The sequence below is a fragment of the Zootermopsis nevadensis genome, unplaced genomic scaffold (assembly GCF_977971745.1).
Source record: "Zootermopsis nevadensis isolate Lab colony 2312 unplaced genomic scaffold, Znev_1.0 Znev_ptg000028l, whole genome shotgun sequence".
NCBI lineage: Eukaryota > Metazoa > Arthropoda > Insecta > Blattodea > Termopsidae > Zootermopsis > Zootermopsis nevadensis.
Genome location: NW_028259160.1, coordinates 8,834,326 through 8,862,160, shown reverse-complemented (window position 1 = coordinate 8,862,160; position 27,835 = coordinate 8,834,326). Strand labels below are relative to the sequence as shown.

At 37.5% G+C, this 27,835-nt stretch overlaps 1 protein-coding gene across 3 annotated transcripts in view; it reads right to left on the bottom strand.

Annotated features, from left to right (window-relative positions):
- The window catches only part of Snrk (SNF related kinase), a 37,539-nt gene that overhangs the window by 5,005 nt on the left and 4,699 nt on the right, over positions 1-27,835 (bottom strand). The window contains exons 2-9 of one of the 3 annotated variants that reach the window (XM_022069198.2): positions 22,242-22,443; positions 20,477-20,876; positions 19,320-19,461; positions 18,858-19,067; positions 18,086-18,235; positions 17,192-17,291; positions 14,246-16,018; positions 624-10,830 (exon numbers count right to left, since the gene is read on the bottom strand). In XM_022069198.2, the coding sequence (XP_021924890.1) occupies positions 10,813-10,830; positions 14,246-16,018; positions 17,192-17,291; positions 18,086-18,235; positions 18,858-19,067; positions 19,320-19,461; positions 20,477-20,876; positions 22,242-22,443 (2,995 nt within the window). In that variant the 3' untranslated portion in view covers positions 624-10,812. Of the gene's footprint in view, positions 1-623; positions 10,831-11,580; positions 16,019-17,191; positions 17,292-18,085; positions 18,236-18,857; positions 19,068-19,319; positions 19,462-20,476; positions 20,877-22,241; positions 22,444-27,835 lie in introns of those variants that run through there. The other 2 variants (XM_087356806.1, XM_022069193.2) reach the window with 2 other exon arrangements.

The following is a 27,835-nucleotide window of genomic DNA, read 5'->3' as shown; positions in this document are numbered from 1 at the left end:
CAGGACATGTCAGCATAACTTTATAATTCTGGAATGGTTGCTAGACGTTGACCATAGACAACTGTGCCAACAATATCAGAGATCTCGGGTCAGTGAGCTAATAGGTGTCTGGCTGGGCATTCCCAGGACACTAAAGAATTAAGTATTTACATTTTCATATAAAATACCTGAATGATGCCCTCATGTTGCTCCGAGGTAAGAAATAATTGTTAATCACACATCTGAATGTTTAGTATCGCTTTACTGCACGTTCCCAGTGCTAAACAAAATCGTATTACAATGAGGGAAAACCCCAGCCCATATTTTCTGATAATGGAACTGTTGTACATACCTATACCTGAGGAAATGCTATCCAACTTTTTGTGACTGTGAATCATGTTGACCAAATAACTCCAAGGTACAATATATTTTTGAACTGTTGACAGTTACTCAACTAATCAAGATGTTTCCTGTCATGGAACCTGAAAGTTTATCACAATCAACCCAAGAACCCGCCACTGGGCCATATCCTGAGCCAGTTCAATCCAGTTTTTCATAAAACCCTCATGGGTTCAATTCTCTAACTTTCTCAAGTAAGGATAAGCTTGGAATGGTAATGGTTTTTAAGATCAACAACACACAAATTTCACATAGTATTTCTTCCATTATATTTGCTACACACAGTCAGTTTTGCAAACAGGATCATGATTCACATGCCTGCTTCACTGACATTGCTTAGTGAGAGAAATCCAGAATCAGGGACCATAGCCTCAGCATCTTTCTTCAATTTCCTTGGTCAAACAGTCAGACATAACACCTTAGGTTGGGGTGTTAACATAAGTAATTGTGCATAGCACATACAAGATAGGTTAGAGATTCTCATGACATGCCCCATTCTAACCACTTCTATGCCACAGCTTCAAAACATACTAAATCTAGTTCTGGAGCATTTGGTATAAAGAATAACAAAGTTTGTACACTTTACCAATCCTTATCCAAATCTGGACTGAAGAATGACATTACATGAGGAAAACACCAAACAAAAAAATGTCAGAAATATCTCAGGCATGACAATGGCAAGTATCACATATTTATATATAACAAATTCAATGTCAACAATGTAAATTAAAACCTTTTCAGTCTAATCAATCTATATACAAGATAGTGAATTTCTGATCCTGTGCAACTGTCACTGTATACCCACTTTTGGAGACAAATGACAGCACTATTCTTCAGATACAGATCCAGTACTCAGTGTGTTAAATCCATTCTTACATTCCAAGCCTGAACTAAAAATTTTCAAAACAGTTTTTAACCTTAGCACATATGTACAGTTACACCATTAACAATATGACAATATAGTCACTGTTGGTTTGATTCCAAAGTTGCACATTTTTAACATCTCTTTAACCTAATGCACATCTATCATTTACTGATTTTGAATTACATTAATGCCCAAAACTTTATAGCTGTATCTAGAAATGAGATATTCTTGGACCCAAATTCACACCTACGCTTTCCACTTACTTCTGCCCAAGGAATACATACTTTTAATGTTGCTTCAAAATTATTATCTATGCTGTATATACATAATCATAAAAAAGGGGTGTAGGAAGTCACATTTGAAGTTATCAGCTATTATCATAACAGAATTTCCTTTTGGGGGGGGGAAGAAAAAAGAAACAGAGGAGAAGAAAAAATGAGAGAGAAGATTGTGATCTTCTGGGTTATGACACTGTGTAGTCCTACAAGTATACTTACCACCGTTTCAGACATACTTATCACTTCCACCTACAGGATACAAGAAATGGAGACAGTCAGTTCTACAGAAACATTGATAATCACCTAAAAGTTTACAGCACCTGCAATCCAAATTTCATCCTTTTAAAACCTTTAATCTAATACATTAAAAAAGTGTCAAGTTACAATCATAAAACATAACAACTTAAAAACAAATAAAGTGGATGAACCTGACCCATGTTCCCTGATAGACTTCCTTTCTAAATCAGAATCAACAGGAATCCTTAGGGGATGATTGAATATCCTTCCACAAGCAGCATGGCTGCTCAAAACCAGAATAACTGCCTCTGTCTCAGCCAACTTTAAGAAACATTATGTTCAGAATTTAAATAATCCTTGACAGAGAGATGAGATATGAAAGAGAGAGGACTAAAAGAGGGAAATAAAATAAAGACTTGAATTCTAGTACACATTTTCTTAATTAAAACATGGAATCTCCTTGTCCATTGTATTTCAAATATATTTGAAACCTACGAGATATATTTCAAAGATTAAATGGGCATTTCTGGTCCACATAGTGCACCATGGAAACCACACACAAAGCACCGAATTTCATCTATTAATTTTGTGCAACTTCATACCAAACTATTTCCATTACACATAAACAAAACAAAATGCTACTTTATGCACTGTCAAAGAAAACGGTGCCTTCATCATTACCAACATTGTTTTATACCCAGCAGCCAGAAAAGGATGATGTGTATGTAAGTATACACAAGGACCAAATTCCATGAACACATAAATTTATCTGTGAACAAAGACTGCACTATAGTGTAAAACTGTACATGTATGTAGCAACAATGAGAATCTCTATACAGATCAGCACATCACATATAAATATACAAATTATAAATATGAAAATATTTAAAACTGGATGCAGGAGGGCTATTACAATAAACATTTTTTAAGTTAGAGGTTTTGAAAAATCTTTAAAACTGTTAGCCCTGAATTTACTTATATTTTCAACAACTTAAATTTGTGTTGAAAGTCTTTCAAAACAATGTTGTTATGAAGTCTTGAACCTAAAATACTTCAACAAACAATTTGGTAATTATTATATGTATTAGCTTTTAGGTTAGGCATGCAAAATAATCAGCTTTAAAGTCATGACTAGGTGTACAGCATATGTTACAACATTCTCTTGTCAATATCATCATGGCAATAATGTGAAGTTGAAAGAATGGAGATGTTACTCTGTCCATACTTCTTAATTTCCAGTCACACAAAATTTAAGGACTGCTTTCAGTCAGTGTGGAAATTAAGCTACTTCCAATAGAAATGAATGTATAAAATATAACAGCTCTTCACTGATTCAATTTTAAATCATGAACAAAGAAAGAGGTCACAACATCTCAACTGCAATAATATGAAGTCAATCTTTGAATGAAGAAATTTGCAAAATTCATAAACAATATAGTGAGAACCCATGATTTAACAACTTGAACCTCAGATCCTGAGAAAAATTAGCACTTCCTTTGTGGCTTTTAATACTTCCAATGTTAAAAATAAACACTTAATTTAAAGTATAAAAAATGGAAGCAGAGTTTCTCTTCAATAACCACAAGAGGTATTCACATGAATAGGCAGGTGTTTCCAAGTGAGGTGCCTCATTTGTATCATGGAAAGGGTTAAACCAATAAAAATATCTATAAATTAATAATGCATATATCAAGGCAGTACAATAGAAAAAACAATGACATAAAGACACTGGTATCTGCCATATTCTGCTAATATCTGCTTATATCCAGTCAGAAGTAGTTGCCTTTTAATTGACTCTCATGATAAAGAGTTAGAAGAAAATCATTTTGACAGAGAATTCTATGAACCTATCTAACCTACATTATGTACCATAAATGACAAAAGAGCTTCAATGCATCAAACTAGTCATAGACCTATTATGTTGCAGCACATCTGGAATTGAAAATGCATGACAAAGGAACATAAATGTACTTCTGACATTCACAATGTTTATTATGCTCCAAAGAAGCACGCATTATTTATCACTTGTATTTAATTAAATGGACATAAAAATTGAAAGCCATTTCAAATAAAAAGTTATGTATGTTAATGAGATTTAATCTTTGTTATATATCAATTTCTTTATGACTGTCCAGATCTATGTTTTGATCAGTTGATGTTCTGTAGCTCCAAGCACTTATGGCACGCTGTTTAGATACCTTCAACACATAACCAAACTATTTTAGAGATGATATTGTCATAACACACAAACTCTGAATTTTAACTGCTAGCAATAAAGTAAACTTATTGAAAGATAAGGTCCATATTACAGTGTATGCCACATCACATAAGACCTCACATTTTCTCCCAAGTACAAAAAAGCAAACACATACTTATTTCACTACATAATCCTACCCTTACCAGAAAAATAGCTTTCGATGATAAAATTTGGCCAATGCTTAGAGACCGGTTTTTTATGCAATCTAATTTATTATGTTAAAAGATGGATCTACTATGCAAAATATTTTTCGTCAGTTTCTGCTTCTTGTCTTGGATACAGAGGTCTCTCTTGGAAATGTTAATTTTTACAAAACTGACATGTTTTGTGCAGCCAGTAGCACTATGCTTGGCATTAAGGTGATGTAAGCCACATCCCTATAATCAGATATTGTTTATAAATTTGTTTATTATGGGAAAACAAAGACTTTTTCATTTCCTTGTCTTGATGGTGTAATATTAGCAATGTTGCAAAGAGACCAGGTGGAAACATTGTTTGGCACATCAGTCAGGATGTGGGAGAATCAGTAGCCAATGGAGGACACCCCCCCCCCCCCCCCCCCCCACTTCTGGAATCAAGGTGCACTTACACTTTCTGTAACTACTGCTATGGATATATGCAAAATCTCTTCATCTCTAATGACTTAATATTAAAGCTCCTCATCACTATGCATAAAGACTGTAAAGTACTGCATATATACAAGTTCTGATTGGAGCACATTCAAAATAATTTACTGTATTTGTGATAACTCTATACATGATGCACATATTTGGTTAAACCCTTAGTGTATCTCTGCTAAAGGAGATAATATAAATTATGATAGCCAAAGAAAAATGTTTGGCCTTTTACTATGTCCTGTTGTTCTTAATGACAACAGAATTCAATGCAACACACCCTGAAGAACTTAATATCATTTGGGGTTGTGCTTTACAATTATCTAAAACTAAATCATAAACCAATTTATTTATTTGTTGTCACCTTGTTAACTACACAGATTACATAGCATCAAATGACAAGATTATTATGCATGAATAAATGGTGAAGGATGTGGAAAGAAGAGGACATGGTCCAGCTTTTAAACATGCATATATTTTAAAATATGAATGGAAAACACCTGTTGAAATTTAGCAGGGAATGGTTTCCTTCAGCAGGACTTCTAAAAGCTGCCTAATGGTAGCAGCATTTGTAAAACTGAACATTCTGTCATCTAGCATCACTACTGAGAACTGACAGTTATGTATAACACGTGCAGCCATAAGCAGTGTCCTATTACTTCTGATAACATACCACCAGATAAAATTAATTTTTTGAATTTATTTTATATTAAACTGTTACTGTTACCCAAATATTAGAATGAGACCAACATAGGGCCTTCTGCTGAGGTTCAACTATGTAACAAATATGGCAAACTATCAGGACAATTTTTTTTTAAACTGTCACGCTGAGTCCATCATATGGCTTGAAAGTGTTCAGGTACTATCAAAGGGATTGAAATGGGGGAGGGGGAAGAGAAAGCAGTCATTTTCATCCATAATCATGCCATCTGTCATGAAATGCTACATAATCATCATAAATTATACAATATAATTAACCAACAGAAGGTGAAGTCTGACTAAATAATATTTACAAATTCAGTCTGTACCGCAAAGAAAACACAAAATTTCACCATTACAAAGATCAACTTGTTAGCTACGCCTTAGCAAACAATCTCCGTTTGCACTGTGAATCATATGAAATGCATAAACCAAAATCCAGACTTACTGACTGCTGAAACAGGTAGGACATATAATTACCATAGGCTTGTAAGGGTTAAATAAACCAAAATCTATAACAATCTGGGCTATATATCAAGGGTAGATGGAAGAACTTATGCTCTTCACCCTTGCAACCATATTTAATTTTTCTGCCAGGGAAATAACTGAACCAATGAACCAGCTTCTGCTAGACCCACCATAATTTGATCTGCCTCATGTATAGTGGCTGATTTCATTTCATGTAATTCATATGAGATTTTATTATCATGCAAAGCAACCAATCTTCAGTAATTTGCACCCTTATATTGGATGCAGAAATCACTTATTTGTTTTTTATGATATAGTCTGACAGTTGTTGCATAGCCAAACACTAGGGCTGGCAGCAAATAAGATCAATATGCGGGGCCCAGAGAATTCATTTTTAAATTGGGTATCACTGAATAAATTAACTGAAACTGTTTTACAAATTATAAAAGCACCCAAGTCCATCATAATATTAACTGCACTACTTCCAAACACATGCATGTATAAATGTTCCTTTACCAACTGAATGATTTGCAAGTTAAACCTAAACAAAATCTTACCATAATACTTCCCACACCAGCCTTTTTCAGTTTGTTATTGCACATATTATACACTTTGAAAAGTAAGAAAACAAATAATCAAAATAGCCATGTACGAAAAATATATGCTTGGAAGAGGAGCATAACATTAAAGTAATATTTTGGTATGGGTTACATTTATCTTAACACTCCATCCTGAAACATTCTTGAGTTGGATCTTTATGTAACAATTAAACAATACATAATAATGTAATTATATATATACATAATACAGTTATATATGTATATGGTTAGTACTATACATGTACAACACAATTATCTAAAGCTCTTTATTTCTATGATAAACTTGATACACAATGACAACAAATTATTATTAATAATTTATTTCTATTTGGCTTTGGTATACGGTGAGATAGCATACAAGTCAGGGATATAAACAGAGACCACATGTGTAGCTTACTAGCTACATGTTAAATTATTCATGGATGGTCCCAAAATAATTTTAAAACAATGAAAATACTTAATTCCTATAAATTGAGCATAACAACACCATGGTAAGCCAACTAATAAAACACAACAATGGCTTGCTGATGCAAAGGGCTGCAGTGGTATATACACAAAACACTGTTACAACCCAACAATATAAAAACTATTGAAAGTACATCTAACCCTTTCCATTCCAACTCAACACTTTCCATTTCAACAGAAATTACTTCTATATGAAGATATCAGAGTTCAGACTTTCACCGACACATGGCACCTGAACACAAACTGCCATTTTGCCAATATGCATCTGCATTATCAACATAAGAGTAGAAAGGGTTAAATCTACCAATATTTTAGTGGTGTACCAGATTACACACTCACCTACATAAATGCTTTACAATTTTGAGAACTCACACATAAATGGAAGACATAACAAAATCTACAAACCAAGTGTGTTACAAATTTGGAAACTGGACACAGCCATACAAAATATGACATGACTTATTAATGCAGCTTGCATCTTACAAATGCAGCCAACATGACATTTATGCACAACCATTAGCAAGCACTTATTTCTAAACTGCATAGTACACTATTTTGATTATCATTCCCAGTCATCTAATGAGATGTGATGCAGTACACGCAACATTTAAAACATTATATGACTACAGTTTATTGTAATATTAAAACAGGCAACAGTGGTGGTAGCTGGGGAGAGGGGGAAAGCGAGAGGATTGTATCGATATGTCACTAACTTCCATCCTGCTTAAACAGATAAAACTGTGTGATTGAAGAGAATGTATAACAAGCCTAGCAACTGATTCATACTTTTAAACAATGACTTATTTTACACAACATGATTAATCAGTAAATTAATTAGTTAGGGATATTATACTTAGTAACAAAAAAGTGAAACTTTAATATGAACAATAATTATGCTCATTTATAGCTCAAGCTTAAACTGTTTATTGTTGCTTCCAATTAAACACTACAAGAATTGTCAACACCTTGATGTTGACATTAAAATTTATAATTATAGTACATAGTGACAGCAGGTGTATGTAACAGTCCAAACCAATTACCTTTAATTTGGAGATAAAAATCTGGTGGCACAATTCTGAGATCCTTAATGAACTGAAGAAAATTATTAGCAATGAAGAAAGTAACTGAATAATCATGCCAGCCCTAAAGGATATGTTACTGCTATCTTGTGAACTTTAAGGTTATTTAAAATATTAGAGACATGTAGAATCAGTTGTGTACTGGTAAAGTTAATCATGGGCATACATTAACATCTGTAACTTGCATCATGGATATAAATATAAATTTTATGCATCAGAGTACTCTTATCCTGCTTCTACCAAATGCACATTCATCTTGAAACCTGGTCTAGTGAGCTTCATCAGGTCCTGAAACACATTCTGACACACACCTCCCCCCACCCCACTATAGCCAGCAAAGTATTTTTACAGACAAGGAGGTTCACTCATGTTTTGTTTTATTTGTCAGTTTGCTATGGCTTTTCATATATGAGATTCTCTTATCAGATCAACCATTTCACTAACATCCTTCAGATATTCTGAATACACAAACCTGCCATTCATATTTTGTGAAATTGTTTTTGAATTTTAATTGTTCAGGAATGATATATCTGTATTCCCTGTCACTGCCTGTGTTATTTTTATCTGTACCACCAGAATGAGTTGCATGTATCATAGTGGATCAATGTAATCAGTGTTTTCATATAAGAAACTTGTTAACTTTCATCTTATATATCTTAACATTAAGTACCACCCCAGTTCTGACAAATCCTTGTTGACACAGACATTCAACAGATGAAATGTGACTGGAATGGTAAAAAATGAAAAGATAAGAAAACAATGATTTCATACTGGGATGAACAGTGCAAGGACATTCATGCTATAAAATGTAAACCAGTGTAAAATATTACAAAGACATGAAAGCTACAGTGTATCAGTCCACAGTATAACAACTTCCTGTGCTTGGTATCAAAGTAGAAAGGTATACAATGGGTTCAATAAGTGTATGAAATGAGGCACACAGTTATGTACAGTAAAGTGATGCATCAGAAGTTTGACAAGTTTTGGATGGCATTAATGAAAGAGGAATTATACACTCCTATTTTAAGCATTTGTAATTCCAGGTTTACTAACTGAATTTTGTCACAATCGGTCAAAGCCATAATTACAAGCACAAAATTCAGTTTAATTTATAGGGTAATTTCTGTGCTTTGGAATTTAACAGCTGTAACTCTATTTCAAATCTTATTTAACAAATTCCTAAGATTACAAATTACCATCTAAAAGTAATTACACAAGGCATACATATCTCAAAGTGATTAATGTATTTTCAGTACAGATTTTATGTTACTACAAACTTATGAACAATTTTTCTCTATATTTAACAGTTACAATAAAGGATGAGCTTTTGAAACACACTATCAACAAAAGTAGGTGTCATATTCTTTCTACCAACATTTCACTGATGTTTTCACATTATCATCAGTTTTGGCTTCTCAGGTGTTGCACCAAGCAAACAGATGAAGCTACATTTGGGAGGCCACAGATTTACAATTGATGACATGTAGTAAAATGAAAGAACAGGGCTGGGGATAGAAAAGCTAATATGCCAGTATAATATGTGCCTCAGTTCCAATGATACCCACACAGAAAAATAATTTACAAATTATAACAATGTGCTATCAATACTGAAGATTCAATTAACCACTTTAAAATATACTGCACTGTGAATTTACTTTCTGATTACACCTCATACTAGTGTGCAAAAAGCAATGATGCCTACATATGAAATCAACAATTTAAGGTGAAAGAAGTCAGTGTTAACCACCTATCAGACAAAAAAATATAGGGAAACATATCACCTAAAAACTTACATGATTGTGAGTTAATACTGTATACCTCTGAGGTACATATTTTATATATTAACAATGAAGTACAGGTAACTATAATGAACAAGTTCATAAAAGAAATACATGATGATTTTCATGAATTATTTTCTCCATCACAACTGAATAATGACATAGCTAACCATTTGCACACAGTCCTAATTCTCTGTGGTCACTGGAACCTAGCACTCTTAGAATGACAAATATTAATCTGCTTCTAAGACAACTCAGAGGGAAGAGGAAGTTCTTTCATTCACATATGAGTTCCACACAACATGGCAATGCACCCTTGTGCCACTCTACCTACCACTTGACTAGAAGAGCAATTAGTTCACTGCAGGTTGGCAAGGTAAACTAGAAGCAAATCAGAGCTTGAATCAAGACTGCCAAGGACTCTGAAGTGGGTTGACCAGGACCATACAGAACTCATGGAGTAATTTTTACTGTGCCCTCAGTTCTTTGACCCTTAACATTAAGAATTTCTCATCTGGATCATTTATAGCAGTTGCCATAGCCATGGTTTCTCATTAACATAGGCAAGGCTGATTTAAAATTAAGTAATATTGTGTAAAAAGAATTCTGAGACACTAAGTTCAGAAATAAAAAAAAATCATACCTTAATTTTCTTTCCCGAATGGCAATGTAACAAGCATTCTACAAATTACACAACACAGTTGTTCTTGTCATAAAAGATTTATTATTCTGGTAAGAAAGCAAAAAAGATACAACACTTACCAGGCTTAGTCTCACAGTTTAATGTTCTGCTGCTACATGAAGGTGGTTTGTTGTGTTATAATGCTGCACCAACTCCGGAGGTTTTTAAGTATCAAATGAGGTATGGTATAATCATTGTAAAAAATTAAATAGGAGACATATGAGCCTGTTTTAAAATACTGTTTTAATAATTTCTTGGACATAAAATTAGTTAAAATTTGTAATTTTATATAAAACATGGACTGATAACATTCCTTAGTGGTAGCCTGATACTTTCAGTAATTCTTACTTTGATAAATGCTCTGACTTAACCCTTATTTCCCTTCCAACAATGCTGCCAACCTCTGTCTGCAGTTACTGTTCATTTTCTCCCTGTAAAAGAAGGATAAAAATAATTTCCCCTCTGCCTTTTTCCAATCTTATTTTACTGTTAGGTCTGTAAGATCACTGCAGACACAATAACACACAAATTACTCTTTCAGGTACCACTGAACTTTGGTATAGAGGAATCACTGGAAAAAGCAAGAGATACACATTGAAGTGGAAAGACCAGGTTTTTCCTTGTTATAATTTCTAAAACTGCATTAATTATAGTATCACATGGTAAGACCTGTGAATGATTAACTGCAGATGTGGAATAAATCTCGGCCTTTCTGTTGGTACTACTCCAGCACCTCCCTGGGAGACTCAGAAAAAAAACCCTACCAGGACAGCCAGCCTCCATACTAGGAATAAAAGTCAGGGCATCCTGAATAGAAATCAGTAATGTTAATCATTTGACTGCTATATTTGGTCGAAATAACAAAGAATAAAACAAGGGCAGAGGTGGGAGAGGGGAGAAATAGAGGGGGGCAAAAGAATGAGAAAAGGGCAGAAGGGTGATGAAATACTGGAAGTGCAATGAAAACTTTGTGTGTAAAATGCATTACCAGCACTATAAGACTTTCTTTTAAACTGAATAGCATTTTATAAAATGTCATTATAAATAAGAGGGGAAAGGAATTATGCAAGAATCTGTACTTTTACTTTCTTTAGGATTTCATTAAATTCATGCACCAAACACAAAGAAAAAGCTGTGAACACCAACATTTCTATGGCAGTAATTCTCAAGCTGTGGACACCTTCAGTTTTAAATATTTTAATGACCATGTTCCAAAAAGAAGGTTCTGTTATTGGACATATATATGAGTCTTGAAAGTTCTCACAGATGGCAGAAATGTACACACTGTGCCAACATAACACAAAGGTAACACATTAATTATCTTACTTCAACCAAGTGGAAACAGGCATGTCATTCAACCCTTCAAGGATCAGTACTTTATATAATGACAAAGAAATTTTCCTATCTAGTTTTGTTCATTCATACTGAGAGGCCATTCTTACAAATATCTGATTTACTGTCATACATGTACAGAATGCCTACCACATAAAAACTACCAAACACGTGACTGTAATAGTGGTATTTATAAAAAAATAATGCACACAAGAAGTCATTAAAATGCAGCCGATAAAAGATTAGTTACTCTAAAAATTATTAAAACCTGGAAACAAGCATGTGAAACATTATCATCCACGATAATTTTTGTCTTCTGATACATTCACTTACCAAAATGGACTGTTGTACCCCACCACTACAGAACAAAATCAAAGTTTACTTTCAGAACTCAAGTGTTTCAGACATACACTACACAATTGTACTGACATATCCTAAGTTATAAATTCTGGCTCCCAGTTCTTCTTAATGTTTTCAAAAAACTTACATTCTTTAAATTTTATAAAAATGGGATAATAAATATAGATTAATGGTGTTCATCAGGATCTTACAAAGTGTGACATTAAAATCAATGTAAATATATCTAACCATACTGTGCTAAGAATACAGTCAACTGATTATCTCTCAACTGACACAAATGAAACAAAAAGTGCAGTTTGATACAGATATCTTTGACAAATTGCTGAAACAAGATGTGCAAATGAAACAGAATTGGATTTCTTCAAAACAGCAAACATGTCACAGACTTAGGAAAATATGACAGGGAGAAGCATGTGGAAAAATCTGCATTTTATATGAAAAGTTTCAAATCAGAGTCCTTTGAATGGATTAATGAACACACAATATCACTCTGACTATACAAGAGCCCATGCAGGTAACATCATGTTAAAACCTGCTCGCACCAATCTATCAGTTCTCTTTAAACAGTCAAAATGCAAAGATATATTTTTCACAAGTGCAAAAAGTGTTGATCGTTTAATACTACCTGGCATCTTACTTAACTTGCCAGAATGAGTTTAGGGATACATTTCCTGATTCTCCTGTACCAAACAAATATCTCATCTGGTGAACCACTTTCATGAAACAGGTAGTGTGCAGGACAAAAACCATTCAAATATGAGGAAAAGAGTGAATGCATGCATCACTGAATGCAGTGAACACTTCCAACATTCAATATAATATTATTTGTTTTCTGATTTCAATGTAATTTATTTTTTGATAAATAGAACAAGCGCAAAATGAACTGTGTGACATTTCAATCACTCTGTATAATTATGCTTTCAACTGCTATACAGCATAAAATGATCGGATAATTAGTGAATGATAAATTGGTGGAACTGGGCAAAGCTTAATTATAAAATTCTATCTTGCCATTTGCCTTGAGGGACTAAGAAAAACCATAAAAAATTTAAAGTAACTGGTCTGTGTGTCAGCATTTGAACCCAGTACCTACAAAATATGAAGCAGGAATCCTGATGACATTTGGTACTTTTGCCTTATTTGGGGTTTTGAGATCATTACTTTTACAAAACACCCTGGCAATTCTGTAGCTTGGTTCTATTAGAGTTAAACTGTTTGTTGCCGTGACATTATTTGGAACCAACATATCCTTAAACAACACACAATCTTCACAAGTACACAACCTGCCAAATATTAAACAAGAAAGAGGTAAAATTACATTATTAGAAAACTACTAGTTTGAATTCCAATAAAACTGGACAAGAACATCCAAAATAAAAATAAGTGTGTATAAAACATCTTTTATAAATTAATGACTAAATGAAAAAATACAGAACATGCAGATTATGATATTAATTTCAAGGAACTTCCATAACTATGACTTACAACTGAAGTCAATTAAGGTACCACTTTAGGATTAAAACTAACTAAAGTATGAATACAGGGCACAAAATTGTAGCTCACAACTAGTTACAGTAAGAATAAATATGAATCTGAGGGACCATGTTTTATCTTATGCAGTATGAGTTGGACCTGACTTGGCAACCCAAGCTGCAAGATATCACTGAATTACAAAGGGTTATAACACTATAAAGAACTGCTATCAAGTTCAGTTTGTGAAATAACAAGATTCCACTGTGCACATACATATGCATGTAGTGACTGTACTACCAACATTATAAAAGGCAATGTTCTTTATTCAAAACACATGTAACAAATGATTCAGCTTCAATTTTTTTCTTCAGAAACCTGGGGTAGAAATGTTATAGCAATAGGTGCACAAGAATATGCATATACATACTATCTCTAAAATTTCAGACAATTATATTACGATATACAATGCCAAATTTTCGACCTGCCAAATTTAACATATTTCAAGTTTTGTTAAGCTGCATGTCAACAGAGGTTACAGCACTTGGATTCATCCCCCAGGTGAATATGGCATATACCGATCCCAGGACATGCAGCACCAAGAGGAATAATACCATCTGCTATGACCACAGCATCACCAAGCCCCAGATTCTGATTAATATCACCCGTATTGCCATTACTTACCATGTGCCTATTATCATCAGCAACTGCCATCTTGGTACCACCAGCTGAGGTTATGGGACACCATCTATCATCACTGCACAGCAGCAATGAAGCCGGAGATGGTGGTACCACACGATCTCGAACAATGGAACCACAAGACTGAGCTTTATATAAACGTCCACGATTGAATAAGCCTGGCAACGGGAGGCAAAGTTTCTTGTGTACTTGAAAGTAACGCCCTAATAGGCGTCCCTTTTTACTGCCACCACTCTTCTGCTTTTCTGTCATGGCAGAAGCTTTCTTTGAAACACCTGCACGACAGAAATTTTCTTTCTCTTCAGTACAACAGTTTGTTTCCAAAGTATTTGGGGATCTGGGAACTGCTTGTGGTCGTGCTGTACTGTTCAACACAGAGGCCACATCAGACTGCACATTGCTGCTCTTAACCTCACCACCTGCCACTCTTTTGGCTGTGGATCCTGCTAGAGACCAGCTCTGCAGAAGCCTTGCACCAAAACCACGCACCCTGGGAGAGGAGGAGGAACTAGAAGTTGAGCGGGATGTCACAACAGATGAGTGGCAAGACTGCTCTGCTTCCTGAACCTCAGTAATTCTGTTCAGGGACTGACTTTCACGGAGCCGTGTCTCACCAGCCCTGCGCCTCCCTGTCCTGTGCCGTCGATTCAGGGACGGCTGTTGAGATGTTTCACTGCACTGACGTTTACCACTGCTACCTGCATTACCATTTCCCCCAGACGTCCGTGAACTGTCTGACACACCAGCTCCTGTGCCAACTGGGGGCCTGCCCCCACATTGTGTTCCACCTGCAGGTGTTCCCCCTCCACCAACACCCCCACCTGTCCCCCCACTTCCCCCTGGATCTTGTGAATCACTAGAGTCATCATGTGAATCCCTACGCTGTGGCAATGACTTTCCAGTCTCACCCAGTTTGTGAGCCCTCTTCTTCCTACTCTCGCTGTCATCATCACTCGCATCAGACGAACTGCATGATGCTGTCCTGGTCTTGTGAAACTTGCTGCGACGTTGTTCATAACCTCCAGGTCGTCCCTGGCCCTGCTGGCGACCCACAACTCTGGAATTTGGACGTGGCCCTAGATTTTCATCACCGTCTCCTTCTTCAAAGATTTCATTTAATGCTAACTGCGGAGAGCTTAGAACAGAGTGCATGGGTCGAGTTGGAGAAGGCATTGTTTTGTATTTTGGAAGGAGTGGCATCCCCGGCTCAGACAGTGTGTGGACAGGTATAGATATAGTGGAAGACTCTGTGATGATGGATGTACTGGATACACAAGAGACCCTCACACTTGGCAGTGAGGGGGGCTTTAACATGGGTTTGGGCTGCTTTGGAGTGATTTTCCACTTGTTACTGCCAGGAATGTAAGCTGCAGGAACATTTGCTTTTGATGTAGACTCCACTGCAGATTTGGGTCTGAAATCCAAAATGCTGCCAGAGGTCTTTCTTGCCGGAGGGGACCAAGATGGTATAGTTGAAGAACTTGTATCATCTCTAGCAGCCACCCTGAGAACACCTGGGGACCCAGTGGTAGCCTGAGTTGTGGCCTTCTGGCCTACCGAAGTTGCCACAGCCTTCTCCTTGCGTCGCTCTGACTCTGCTAGCCGTTCTTGTAATGCGATATTCAGCTTTCCCTCTGAACGTGATCCACGACGATTCAGCGAGTTGTGTGGAGCAGTGAGTTCTTCACGCCCTGAGCTGCTCATATCATCTTCATCCTCTTCTTCCTGGACAATGCTGCACTTGCGTGCCCGATAATTCTAAAACGCAGAGTGAACATTTTGGTTAAAAAAAGAGCTTCAATTGAACAACCTAAATAAGGGAGTTTGGCATGATGATGTTGAAACTAAAATCTGTGGTAAAGTCATCATACAACTATAAGCTATAAGCAAATCATTTAGAAATGTTTAAACATTGTAATACATGTCAACAATAATAACAAAACAAGATTAAAGATGAAATTAAGATAAGACATATTTCAGGAAATGCTTGTGTTACCATCCTACCTACCTTATAAAAAAAGATACAAATAAACCCACCAATATTGGCATAAAAGTTTGGGTGGTAGTAAATTGAAACTCTTTTCTTTTTTCCACTCATAATATCTCCAAGACCACAACTAATGGGTTTACCTCATAAAAGGGACAAACAGTTGGCAATACTTTACTGGTTTGAACCCAGTTGGCAATACTTTACTGATTTGAACCAAAATAGTGTTCTTTGTATGTTTTTTTTCCATCAACACTTCACACTGTCCTGTTCTCCATGTCATACAATCATGACTGACTATGATTATACAGTATGCACCTGGATGTGTGCACTTCCTTACTGTGGCCAGTCTGGTGATTACATTCAAGATATAGTGTATTTGTGTACGGTAAGTTAGTTACTCAAAGTGTGCAGAAAACACTTTCATCACAGAACAGAAAATCAACACCCCCTCCCAGTACCATGTTCATTAGTAATGATCTGGATTTGGAATGTTGCTATTTACACTAGTGACCCCAAGTGAAAACTAAACTCCATCCCCAAGTCACTATAGATGACCCCAGTTATGTTTTATTTGTAAACACAGATGTTGCTGGTATACAATATTTTTCCAACTGAATATTTCAGGAAGTTGACTGTGTAGTCAATGCAAACAAAATGGCATGTTGCCATATTGAATTTGACTATAATGCTTAGAGGTATGTATATTTGTACAGCCACAGATGTCAGCAAATAACAGCTAATTGGGGGGGGGGGGGGGGGGGGGGGTTGTTGTTTTACAGCTTTATTCCAGACCAACCACAATTTGTAACTGGTGAACATTAACTTTCCATCACTTCAAATTTGAAGGAGGCAGCAATTTTCTCCAAAACAATTTATACCATTTTAATATGGTAATGATCCCAGAAAACTATACAGACATCTGTGTAAACTATAATACTTACCTGAGGAACATCCCCTGGTGTCCTGACACTCAGCAAGGTCTCATTAACTGCAGAAGGACAATCCTGCTGCTGGTTAGAGTCGACCTTTGTGTATGGTTTTCTAAACACAAATAATGTAGCATCAGGAACACAACAAGAGTACTGCACGGTGTCATAAAGATCCTTGAGAGTTTGTAAGCTATTTAACAACATTATGCCAAATAGTAGATGAGCAGTCTTTTATATCATGATGTCCACACATGTACTAAAAATTTCTGAACAATTTACTCATTGTCATGAAGCTTGTTATAAATATCTTGCCATTGTAGATCAGTGATACCAGGGGCATGTTAATTTCTAAGGTGGGAGCAACACTAAACACCATTAATATGCAGCCTTACACATTTATTTGGGCATTACATTATGGTTCTGGATAATAAATGTACACAGACTGTGACTCTTTTCAGCTCAGAGACTGTCACATCTTCTTACAGCAGAGAAATAAATAAATATACTGGGCAATTGGTGGTGATCATTTGCTGTGTCATGTATTCAAAAACTCCAGTATTTTCTATTGCAGAAAAAAATTTATCAAACTGACCAGGAAAAATATACAAGTTTCGTACGTGTGTTCTAACCTGAAGATGAACTATTAGACTACATACAAAACATTATATGTATGATCTTCCCCCCACAAAAGTATAAATCATTAACCAAGAGGAATAAGATGCTAAAAAAAATAAAAGAGGAAACCATTTTGTTTTGAAACACTGTAAAACAACTGCACCTCTTACTGGGAGAGATAATAATGATGAAGATAAAACTGAATTTTCCCCTAAATGTGAGTCTGAACTAATGCTCTTGTTTTTGTAATAGCTCTGTGGTACTATGAGCTACCTTCCTTTCAAGACTCACCCTGTCATTTGTGAGAGTTCTGGCAGACAATGACCTAACCTCAGCCTCTGCTGTGCCTGAGCCTGCTCTTGGCGGTGCAGCCGCAGCTTTCTCTCAGCCAATAAGAAATAAGTGGCTGTGATGTGATTGTATTCATTCTTATCCAGCGCACTGAAACAAGATGGTCACTAACTTAATCTAGAAATGCACTGCAAGATAACAGAAGTTATAGATGCTTAAAAAAGGAATTCCCTTCAATTTTGACATAAGGTACTCTAAAGAGACCAACTGTTTTGTCCACATTTGATATCTCTCCAATTCAGTTAGACACTCAATGTAATGTAATATAATTTCAGTCTATATTTCTAATATTAACATTATAAGACCCAGTCTCACATTGAACTAAAACATAATTTCATGAACATAAGCCAGCAGTTTCCTCTAGGGATGGACAATGGGGGGGGGGGGGGGGGGGGGGGGAAAGTAGTAAATACAGCAGGCCTGCAGCCTGAAAATAAAACCAGTCCATGTTAAATATGAAAAGAAAAAATGTAAACCAATGAAGTGCAAAATTTGGTAAATTCAATCCTATATTCTGACACCTTCCGAGTTACCAAATTTGTCTTACACAGCTGCTTGTTTCAGTGACAAACCAGAGTTCTAAAACAAGAGATTTGCCATGTGAGTGCAACCTCCCAAATAATCACAAAAACAGGTTAAAGCAATCAAAACAGAGAAGTTTCATTCTGTAATGGCAAAACAGGAAATTATTTGCAAACACTACAGTTCATACTCAAGAATCTCCTCCTTGGTGGCAATGTTTCCATTCACCATCTTCTGGATGATGAGGGCATGGTCCTCTTCTGAGACATGTTCACGAGAGACTAGAGGAAGGAAGTCTGTTGGCTGTGTGTTCAAATCTTCCCCCAGCCAAGGGTCTGCTGCAATCTCTTCTAGAGAGGCCCGCCTCTCTGGTTCTCGTACAAGCATCCGAGCAATCAGTCTGCAAACACGTGGGTATAACATTCGGTACAGCAGTCATGAGACCAATGGCAGATCTGGAAATCTTCAATTACAACATATGCCAATATAGTCTAACCCACAGGTGCAACAATACTACTATCAAATTCCACTACTGGACTGAATCCTGAGACATTGTCCAAGAGGTTTGGAGTTTATGAGTATCCAATAAAATTTTGTATGCACTAATCCACTGCCCCATCCAGTTTACATGTCCATTACTTCTAGGCCTCACCTTTTGCATGCATCTGATACATGGATAGGTATTGTGTACTTGCAGTCCATAATCATGGTCAGTGTTTCGCTGTCATTAGCTTCCTGAAATGGAGCCTGTCCACAGACCAGCATGTACAGGATCACACCCAGGGACCAAATATCTGTAACAGTGCAATCCTCTGTGCTAAGTGTATGTTCCTTGAGACCTTCACATTAATATGTGTTCTTTGGATGAAAAGTAAGCATATAGGGATGGCCATGTATGTCTGTCCATCCATCTGTCTGTTCTCATGAGTCACTCAAAAACCATGGTAATCACTGCAACTACTGTAGCTATACTATAAAAGGTGATTTGGGTATGCAGCAGTAACACGGTGTAGTTGTCATTTGTGGGATTCTGCGAAAGTAAATATTCAATGATGAAACTGTACATTTAGGCTCATAAGCATCAGAGAGTTATACAGTGAAAGGATGAATACACAAATCCTAATAGTCCAACAAGTCACATTTAGAATTTAAACTTTGCAAAGAATGCATATGAAAACTCTGTGTATTCCAGTGTGGGTTATACAATTCCATACTTGTTTCATCGGGGAGGCTGCAGTAAAAGCTGGATGTAGAATTTCCACATTGATCAATATTAGTCCAATCAATATTACTGACATTACACACAAACTTTAAATAAAATTTTACCAGATTTCTCAAAAATGACTCATTCTATTAAAAACCGGCAAAACAGGAAACAGTAAAGCTCCCCCTGTGCCTAATCACTACACCATCATATCATATGGGAATAGAGGTAAAGCTCCACATAATGAAGTGTGTAGTTAGGTTCTCAGGAAAAGGAAAACAATGGATAAGAGGTTGGGTGAGCCTCAGAACAAAGTGAACAGTCTTCACCCTTGCCAGGAAATGAACTCTGTTGCCCAGCTTGTAACCAGTCACTTTACTGACTGAGCTATCCCAGTTACAAGAAGTATATATTTACTAAAATCAATAATGTTGACTTGAAACGCGTTTAAATATGGTATACAACTATAATTTATAATTTTATACAATGCAAACAAACTATTTCCCTCTGCTATAAATGAAAATTAAGACAAATGATGGCTGAAAAATTGGAAATAATGTAAAAAGTCAAACTTTTCTGCCATTGTTTGCATAAATCCTACTTACCAACGGCGGGTGCATCATATGAGTCCCCCAGAAGTATTTCAGGTGCTGAATATGCCAGAGAACCACAAGATGTCTCCAGTTTTTGGCCAGGGTTGAAACGGTTACTGAACCCAAAGTCTGTGAGTTTTACCATGCCAAGACGTTCAAAGAAAACAACATTCTCTGGTTTTAGGTCGCGGTGCACAACGTGAAGCCGATGGCAATAAGAAATAGCACGTACAATCTGACGGAAGTATTCTCGTGCAACTTCTTCTCCGAGACCCCCATCATGTCGCATGATGTAGTCATAGAGATCTCCGCCATCACCGAGCTCCAAGATAAGGTAAAGTTTTGTCTGGGTGTCTATAACCTCATACAAACGTACAACATTTGGATGCTGGACTAGTTTCATACACCTTACCTGTGAATGAATGATGGTTAATCAGTAAAAACAAAAACCTCCAAACATCAAAAGATACTTTACTTAAAATGTAATAAATGCAAACCAACCTCAGATAACACATTCAGACCTGGTTGGCAGTTCAAAAGATGATCCATTCAGCCCAGCTACTTTGTTCATGGTACAATTTCTTAAACAAAATTTGAACATACATTTAAATATCCACCTTCTTGTGCTATTTTTTATGTTGCCTAAACTTTTCTCCATCAACACCATAGTGTGAGAATCATCTACTGATTGTAATATGAACAAAAACAAATGACAAAATATTGTGCCTTACTGCCTATCCAGCTCCAAATGTACAATATTTATGTTCTAACAAAAATTAATTCACATCAGTTCACAGGAAAACATTTCTAAACTCAATTTATAAATACAAATAAGAAAATGACTGTACACCATTATGTCAGCAAAAGGATGAAATAACATTACATTATAAAAGTTCTGTTGTCATTTAATACAAGCAATATAATATTTATTTTGGGAGGTCAGTGTTATGACCAGCTGGCTTCTCAATGTGACATAGAAACTGTAGTCTCCATCTTCAGGATGGAGTTTTTAACCTGGCCAAGGTACTAAACAGGAAGTGGAATGAATGACTGATTTATCAGCTCTTTGGTTACTTAAGTGGCCCATCCACGTACGAGTCTGACTTGCGAGTCTGGTTTGGATATATTTCACACACATGCATAGCAGACTCGGCTCGTGACACCCCACCCACAAACGAGTTTGGCTCAATGGAACCCTAGCCGAGCCGGACTCGCAAGCCAGACTCGTACGTGGATGGGCCGCTTTAGTATTACCCTTCAAACAATACAGGTTATATATCTTCAAATGAGAAGGGAATATATAATTAAAGGTAGTAAGTAAATACAAGTACACGACCATGGCATACAAGATATAATTTCAGAATTCACCTGCAAAAACCAAGAAATTCAGAATAGTTTGTTAAACATGGGTGGCATTCTAACCAGGTGCCTTCTGGTCAAGTGCAGAATGATGCCATTTCACCAACTTACTGGGTTTGAGGGAGTGGAAAATTCTCATGTTCTGACTGGTGAATTTCAATGAGATGAGGCCCATTTCAAAGTCATTGTCTTTATCATGTACCTGATAAGTTGAAAAACAAGATAATGCTAATGTCCCTAACACAGAGCAAACTTTTCAAAAACAACAGTCACATCACCCTAAAAATGAAAATACATATCTCACTTTAAAGTCCAAACACTTCATTCACAGGTAGAAACATCTTCCCATCCAATGGCAAAGACAGACTATGACAGTTAAAGAGAATTATTACTTCCCAATGAAAGGAAGCTGATTTACCTCCTGGAAGAGATGAGCCCTGGAGATCTCATCTAACTTGCTCTTATCAATAACTTTTACAGCAACCTTCTCTCCGGTAAAAACATGGCGAGCAAGTTTCACAACAGCAAAGTGTCCTCGACCCAATGTTTCCTCCAGGTCATACAAACCTGCAATCTTCCCATCATAGCTGTTGCGGCCTGAAGTCCGGTGCATCCTGCCACTGAAACACAAATACATGTCTGTGGATGCCTTTAATCCACTGGGGCACCAATCCAATTAGTGCTAACAAAGAGAAAATATAAAAATAGCCAGTGCCCATTAAAACAGGTAGGTTGCGTTTTTATTTTATATCGCATACAATGCTGATACAGCAAAACAATATTACTGAAGAGATGAAAAAAGAAACTTTCCATTATGACAAACATGAAAATTCTACTTGTAGACAGAAACAATTAAGTCTAAAGACCCTCTGATGTACACGTTAGGCCATAAGTCATGCACCATAACACTACAACGTACTTTCAAAATGTCCACCATCAACAATTAAACAATAGAACCGCTTAAAAGCGCATTCTTCACAATTCTTATGTGTACAGACATAATCTTTTCCTTACATTTCTCATAGATAACAGACATAATAAACATCAAACAGCCCCAGAGGAAAATATCAAGAGGGATAAAATCTGGTTACAAAGTAACCGCTGAACGTCGTTTCAGTGTTCGCTCAACTTGTTCTGAAGATTTCTGGCACCCACTGCGAGGAAGGTGGGCGAGTCCCACAGCTGTCTGTACACAGTGAAGGGAAGAATCCCGTCCCTGCTAGGAATCGAGTCCCATTCGTACAGTCAGTCACTTTAATGACTGCTATTCTCATTCATAACGTTAACGAAGGTATAAAACAGCAAAGAATACCTGCTCATCGTCGGGGTCCAGACATTGTACACACCCACACATAACCTACACCAAAATGGGACCAGCGAAGGTCATTGCCCTGAATCTTCACGCTATTAACGGTCGCACTTGGCTTCACATACAGTCTGGGTCACACCAAACTATTTTCGCTCTGCAATGGCATGTACCACTGTCCTTTTCCGACTACAGTTGTACCCTAAAAGTCCTAGATTGAAGTGGGGAGGAAAGTGCAAGACATTGAAGGAAAAGGGGTTACCTGTAGCGTTTACAGTTGTTCAAGGGTCGATTTACGCCCACTATCACGTGCTCGTGGCCAGCTCTAGAATACCGAATCTACGGCCTGTATTACAAGTAGTGACAGTGACGTAATTCTAGCAACGTGATTGATAACGAAAGCGGATTGTTGACGGCAGTAATGTAAGACAACAATGCCGAGTAAACAGATGTCGCAACAATTAGTTTCTTAGGTAACATAACAATATACGCAAGAGTTCATATAAAAGCTGACCATTGTTGTCGGTCCAAATTTACACAACTTAGTTACGCTTTTTTCCGTATAGACGTATTTACGTCAAAAAGAGAATAATCAGAACATGCCGGAAGCTCTGAAGATCAAGTCTACCATCAAACGGCAACAAAAATAAAAGCAAACAACCATGTTTCGTGCGGGATTCAAACTTCCGATTCCAACGTCCGGGTGGCCGAAGACCATGACCGCAGAAATCAGGAAACTGCACAGAGCTCCTGTTGGAACGTCTCATGACATCATGCAGCGGCAGGAAATGAATGGGAACCCCAACTCTGACGTCATGTGTGTGTGTGTGTCTATTTTGTTGTTCTTGGCGACCTTTCTATTGATCTTCTAGGTCATTAGCCATCTTCGTATATGTTCATGTGAGCAGTACAGTAGTGGAACTAGGTATTCAAATCGAAGTTTGGATGACAAGTCGGTGTGCAGAGACCCATTTACTCACTGAGTCGCAGTGTGTCAAAGGCTGCGAGGCTTTTGATCGCGAAGCAATGAGACACAGTTTGGGTCTGAAAAGACTACTTGTAACTTCATGGAAAAGGTTGGTGGTCCTTGACCAGAAAAAATTGCGGAACAGTTCACAAAACAGCCACTGGAACCCGCTCAGAACTACTTCAATCCCATTCGCACCTTCAACGCTCATTCCTCTAAAACACAATTTAAACTACATCCTGAACCCACCGAGGACGTGGATGTGTTCTCATTTTTCTTGTGCTGTGCAGTCCTGTTGTCCTGCACAGGTTATGACTTGCGATGGGTCGAACCCTCGTCCTAAGTCCTACCAAATGTCTTGGAGTGTTTCCGAATTCGGAATTGGCACAGACCATAAGCTCTAGTTAATGATAAAGAATACAACTATCTGCGTTCTCGTCTTATTTGTTGTTGTTAACGCGTGTAATACGTGCAGCTAAGTCTACCGTAAACCCATTAATCAAAACGCGGTACTGGAGGAAGAGACCACGAATGACTTTACCGGTAACTGAGGCCGGAACCAGCAAGTGACACAACTTCTTGACAGATTGGTCGCGTTGGTGGTGATAACGATATATCAAATCCTGCTTCAAACGCAGATTACAAATCAGTTTAAACGAAATCAATGCATGCCAGGGCAAATACCGTTTTGTGAGACTGGAGGCTCCCACGGAGGTTAAGATCTACCTACGAGTCCACACGACGTCAAAACCCAGAACAACACAATCAATTCCCATTAACTTCCGTCGAACTGTGTTGCAATGTTTCCTACTTCCCATAAACGGCGCATCGTTTAAATGCAGTGGGTGATTTCACATCGTAAAGCATTTTTATACCCTACATTTGACGGAGACATAACACAACATGTGTAGAAGCATTATTACAATCTCAGCGATGTAGAAAATCGCCAAACAAACCGACGCACAAACAGGCGAAAAGGGTCTTTTTGGAATACGGAAAAAAAAGGAAAGCGAGAGCATATAAATAAATAAAAGTAAAAAGGAAAAAGAAATAAATATGGAAACAAAGGCGGAAATGGAGAACAAAAAAGGGAAGATGAAAAGAAAGACGCACGTAACCGAAAACTGGGCGCAGGCCAGTAAATGAGGGGGAATAATCAATGTGTTATAAACCTTTCGCTTCAGGTGTCCCGTTAGACTGAAATTCTCGTCTGTGACGCCACGACAACGGACACAGCAAAGCACGTACAATGAGCGGTTCGGTGGCCACAGACAGATTTAGCAAAGCCTCTCCTACCCCCCTCCGCCCCACATGACACCGGCACATCTGCGGCTCAGCCACTCGCCAAACCGAAAGGCGTGTGGACTAGACGACCGAAGTTAGTACGCCGGTAGACGGAGATATTTTTTTTCCAGAATGGCTATAGGGCTTTCCTTCACTCCCTCAACACGAATGCCTGGGATCCTCCCTGGGTAAGAGTCAGCAGCAGGCACAACATGGACACAGCAGATGTCTACGTGAAAAATGGAAATACCGTTTCTGGGGATTGAACCCCGTCATATGACTCACAGTCAAGTCACTCTGCAGACTGAGCTGCACTGAACACAGAAACCTCGACGTTCATTAAAACAGTGTCCTGACGCACCAAAGCATCGCGTCGCAACCCTTTCATCCGCAACCTTTAGCAAGTCAAATTGTGTACGCCAATATTCTGCAGCTGTACAAAGTGCTCGTACCATGCTGTTATTTAATTTCTACGATATGTAGAATCTTACATCACTTGAGCGAATCATTCCCTCCACAACGGGGGCTACAATAGCGTCCAAGTAGTAGCACAAATTGTAACAACGAAGTGAAAAATAAAATAGTTCATGACAAAGAAACAGTACGGTACCAAATTTTTTGGCCAGAAGTCAGTAGGTCCACTGCCGTACAGCAAAATCCGGAGGGTTTCAAACAGCCGGATTCCTTGTAATTGTGCCCCGGTATTACCAGGAAATAAATTATTGTAAACAGCAGAACGAACGTAGAAAAAACCACACCCGCACAAAATGAGAGGACAACTGGGAGTAGGGATTTGGGAGGAATACGGAACTATCCCGACATTTTACAGGAAGTACAGAGGAAAAGTGAATGTAGCCGGTCTAAGGGCCAAAACTTGAACTCGGGACATCAGACATACGAATCAGGTGTGCGACGTTCAGTCATTTTAATTGGGAACCAAGAAAGAGAACAGTTGGAAAGCGTCGGCATAATTGAGAAAATTATATTAAAACAGATACATATGAAAAACAGGTTGTAAAGACACGAAATATATCACAAAGTTCCTGTAACAGGAAAGGCGAAGGTGGGGGACCCTTAAAAATTACATTTCTCGTAGCTGTTTCTCTTCGATCTGCTATCCCGGTGGGGCACTTGCGAATCTACACGTACACAAGCGGTCCTACGGTTAACCACAGAAGGCACGAAGCTCGAAGCACGATGGCTTTCGGCCAGAATTCTTAAATCCTTCTTTTCTACTGTACACAATTCCAGTCTTGCAAACTGTATTAAGATGGCTCTTCTCGGTTGTAGCGCTGTGTAGTGTGGTAAAAGTTATCAACGCTTCAGAGGTATTTGCCGCCTAACCGAGGCCCTGATGTACCTCTGGAACGTTGGTAAACTTCTACCACACTACGAGGCGCAAGAACCCAGCAGACAGGCATCTTCGTGAGAATCTCAAATCCTACTTACTAAATCTTGTATTGTTGAAGTTATAATTAAGCAATGTTAAAATTTAACATAATTAAATGAAATTGGCCGGTTAGTGTGACAAGCATGTGAGAAGATAGGTCATGTAATCAAATTCCACTTTTATTCCGGAGGTTCCGGTTCGAGTCTCCATCTGGACAAGTTTATCCCAACCATGGTTTTTAGCAGAGTTCTTCAGTACTCTCAGGCAATTACAATGAAGGGACAAAACCTCTCCAGTCCCTGTCAGTTCACAGTACTTACATACTCCCTCTCTCTCTATGACCGAATGCCACAATGTAGTGGTTGAAATTCCTACTTGTTTTCGGGATGTCCCAGGTTTGATTCCCGGAGGCCGATTATGCTAAGGTCTTCCTCAGTCCGTCCCTACAGGAAAATTCTGGTAAGGTAACTTAGATAAGTCACAACTGCTTCCTTCCCTACCCTTCGCAGTTACAAATCATAATCGCCCTTATACAGAACGTCCCCAAAACAAACACATAATACAGACTATTAACCCTGTTATCGATCAACTGTTAACACCTACAATAGATGCGCTAATTCAAAAAGTGCCAATGCTGAAGTATGCAGTGGTTTAGTTTAGTAAAATGTCTTTATTTCATTCATTGACTATGTGTATACATATTTTTGGGACACTGTGTACTTAATGACATGCAATCAATGCAACTGAAAATGTCGTTGAATAAACTACGGTACTAACTAATTACAGAAAGACAAACCAGTTCAATTTCAGATGTGAACATGTGATACCTATCCACATACATATACTGGTTTACCTTCATAACTGACTGTTCACATTTGGTGAAAAAATAAATGTGTTTAGGGTTAACAAAACGGTACAATAGTAAAAAGCTGCCATGTTCCCATCCGTTATAATGGAACCTGGCAACACTTCCTGCTCAGGCATTCACTACCTCCATCCAAATATCTCTCAAATGAAAACAAGAGACGGACGGATCGTGTATTGAATACGTTGTAGTCGCTGGAG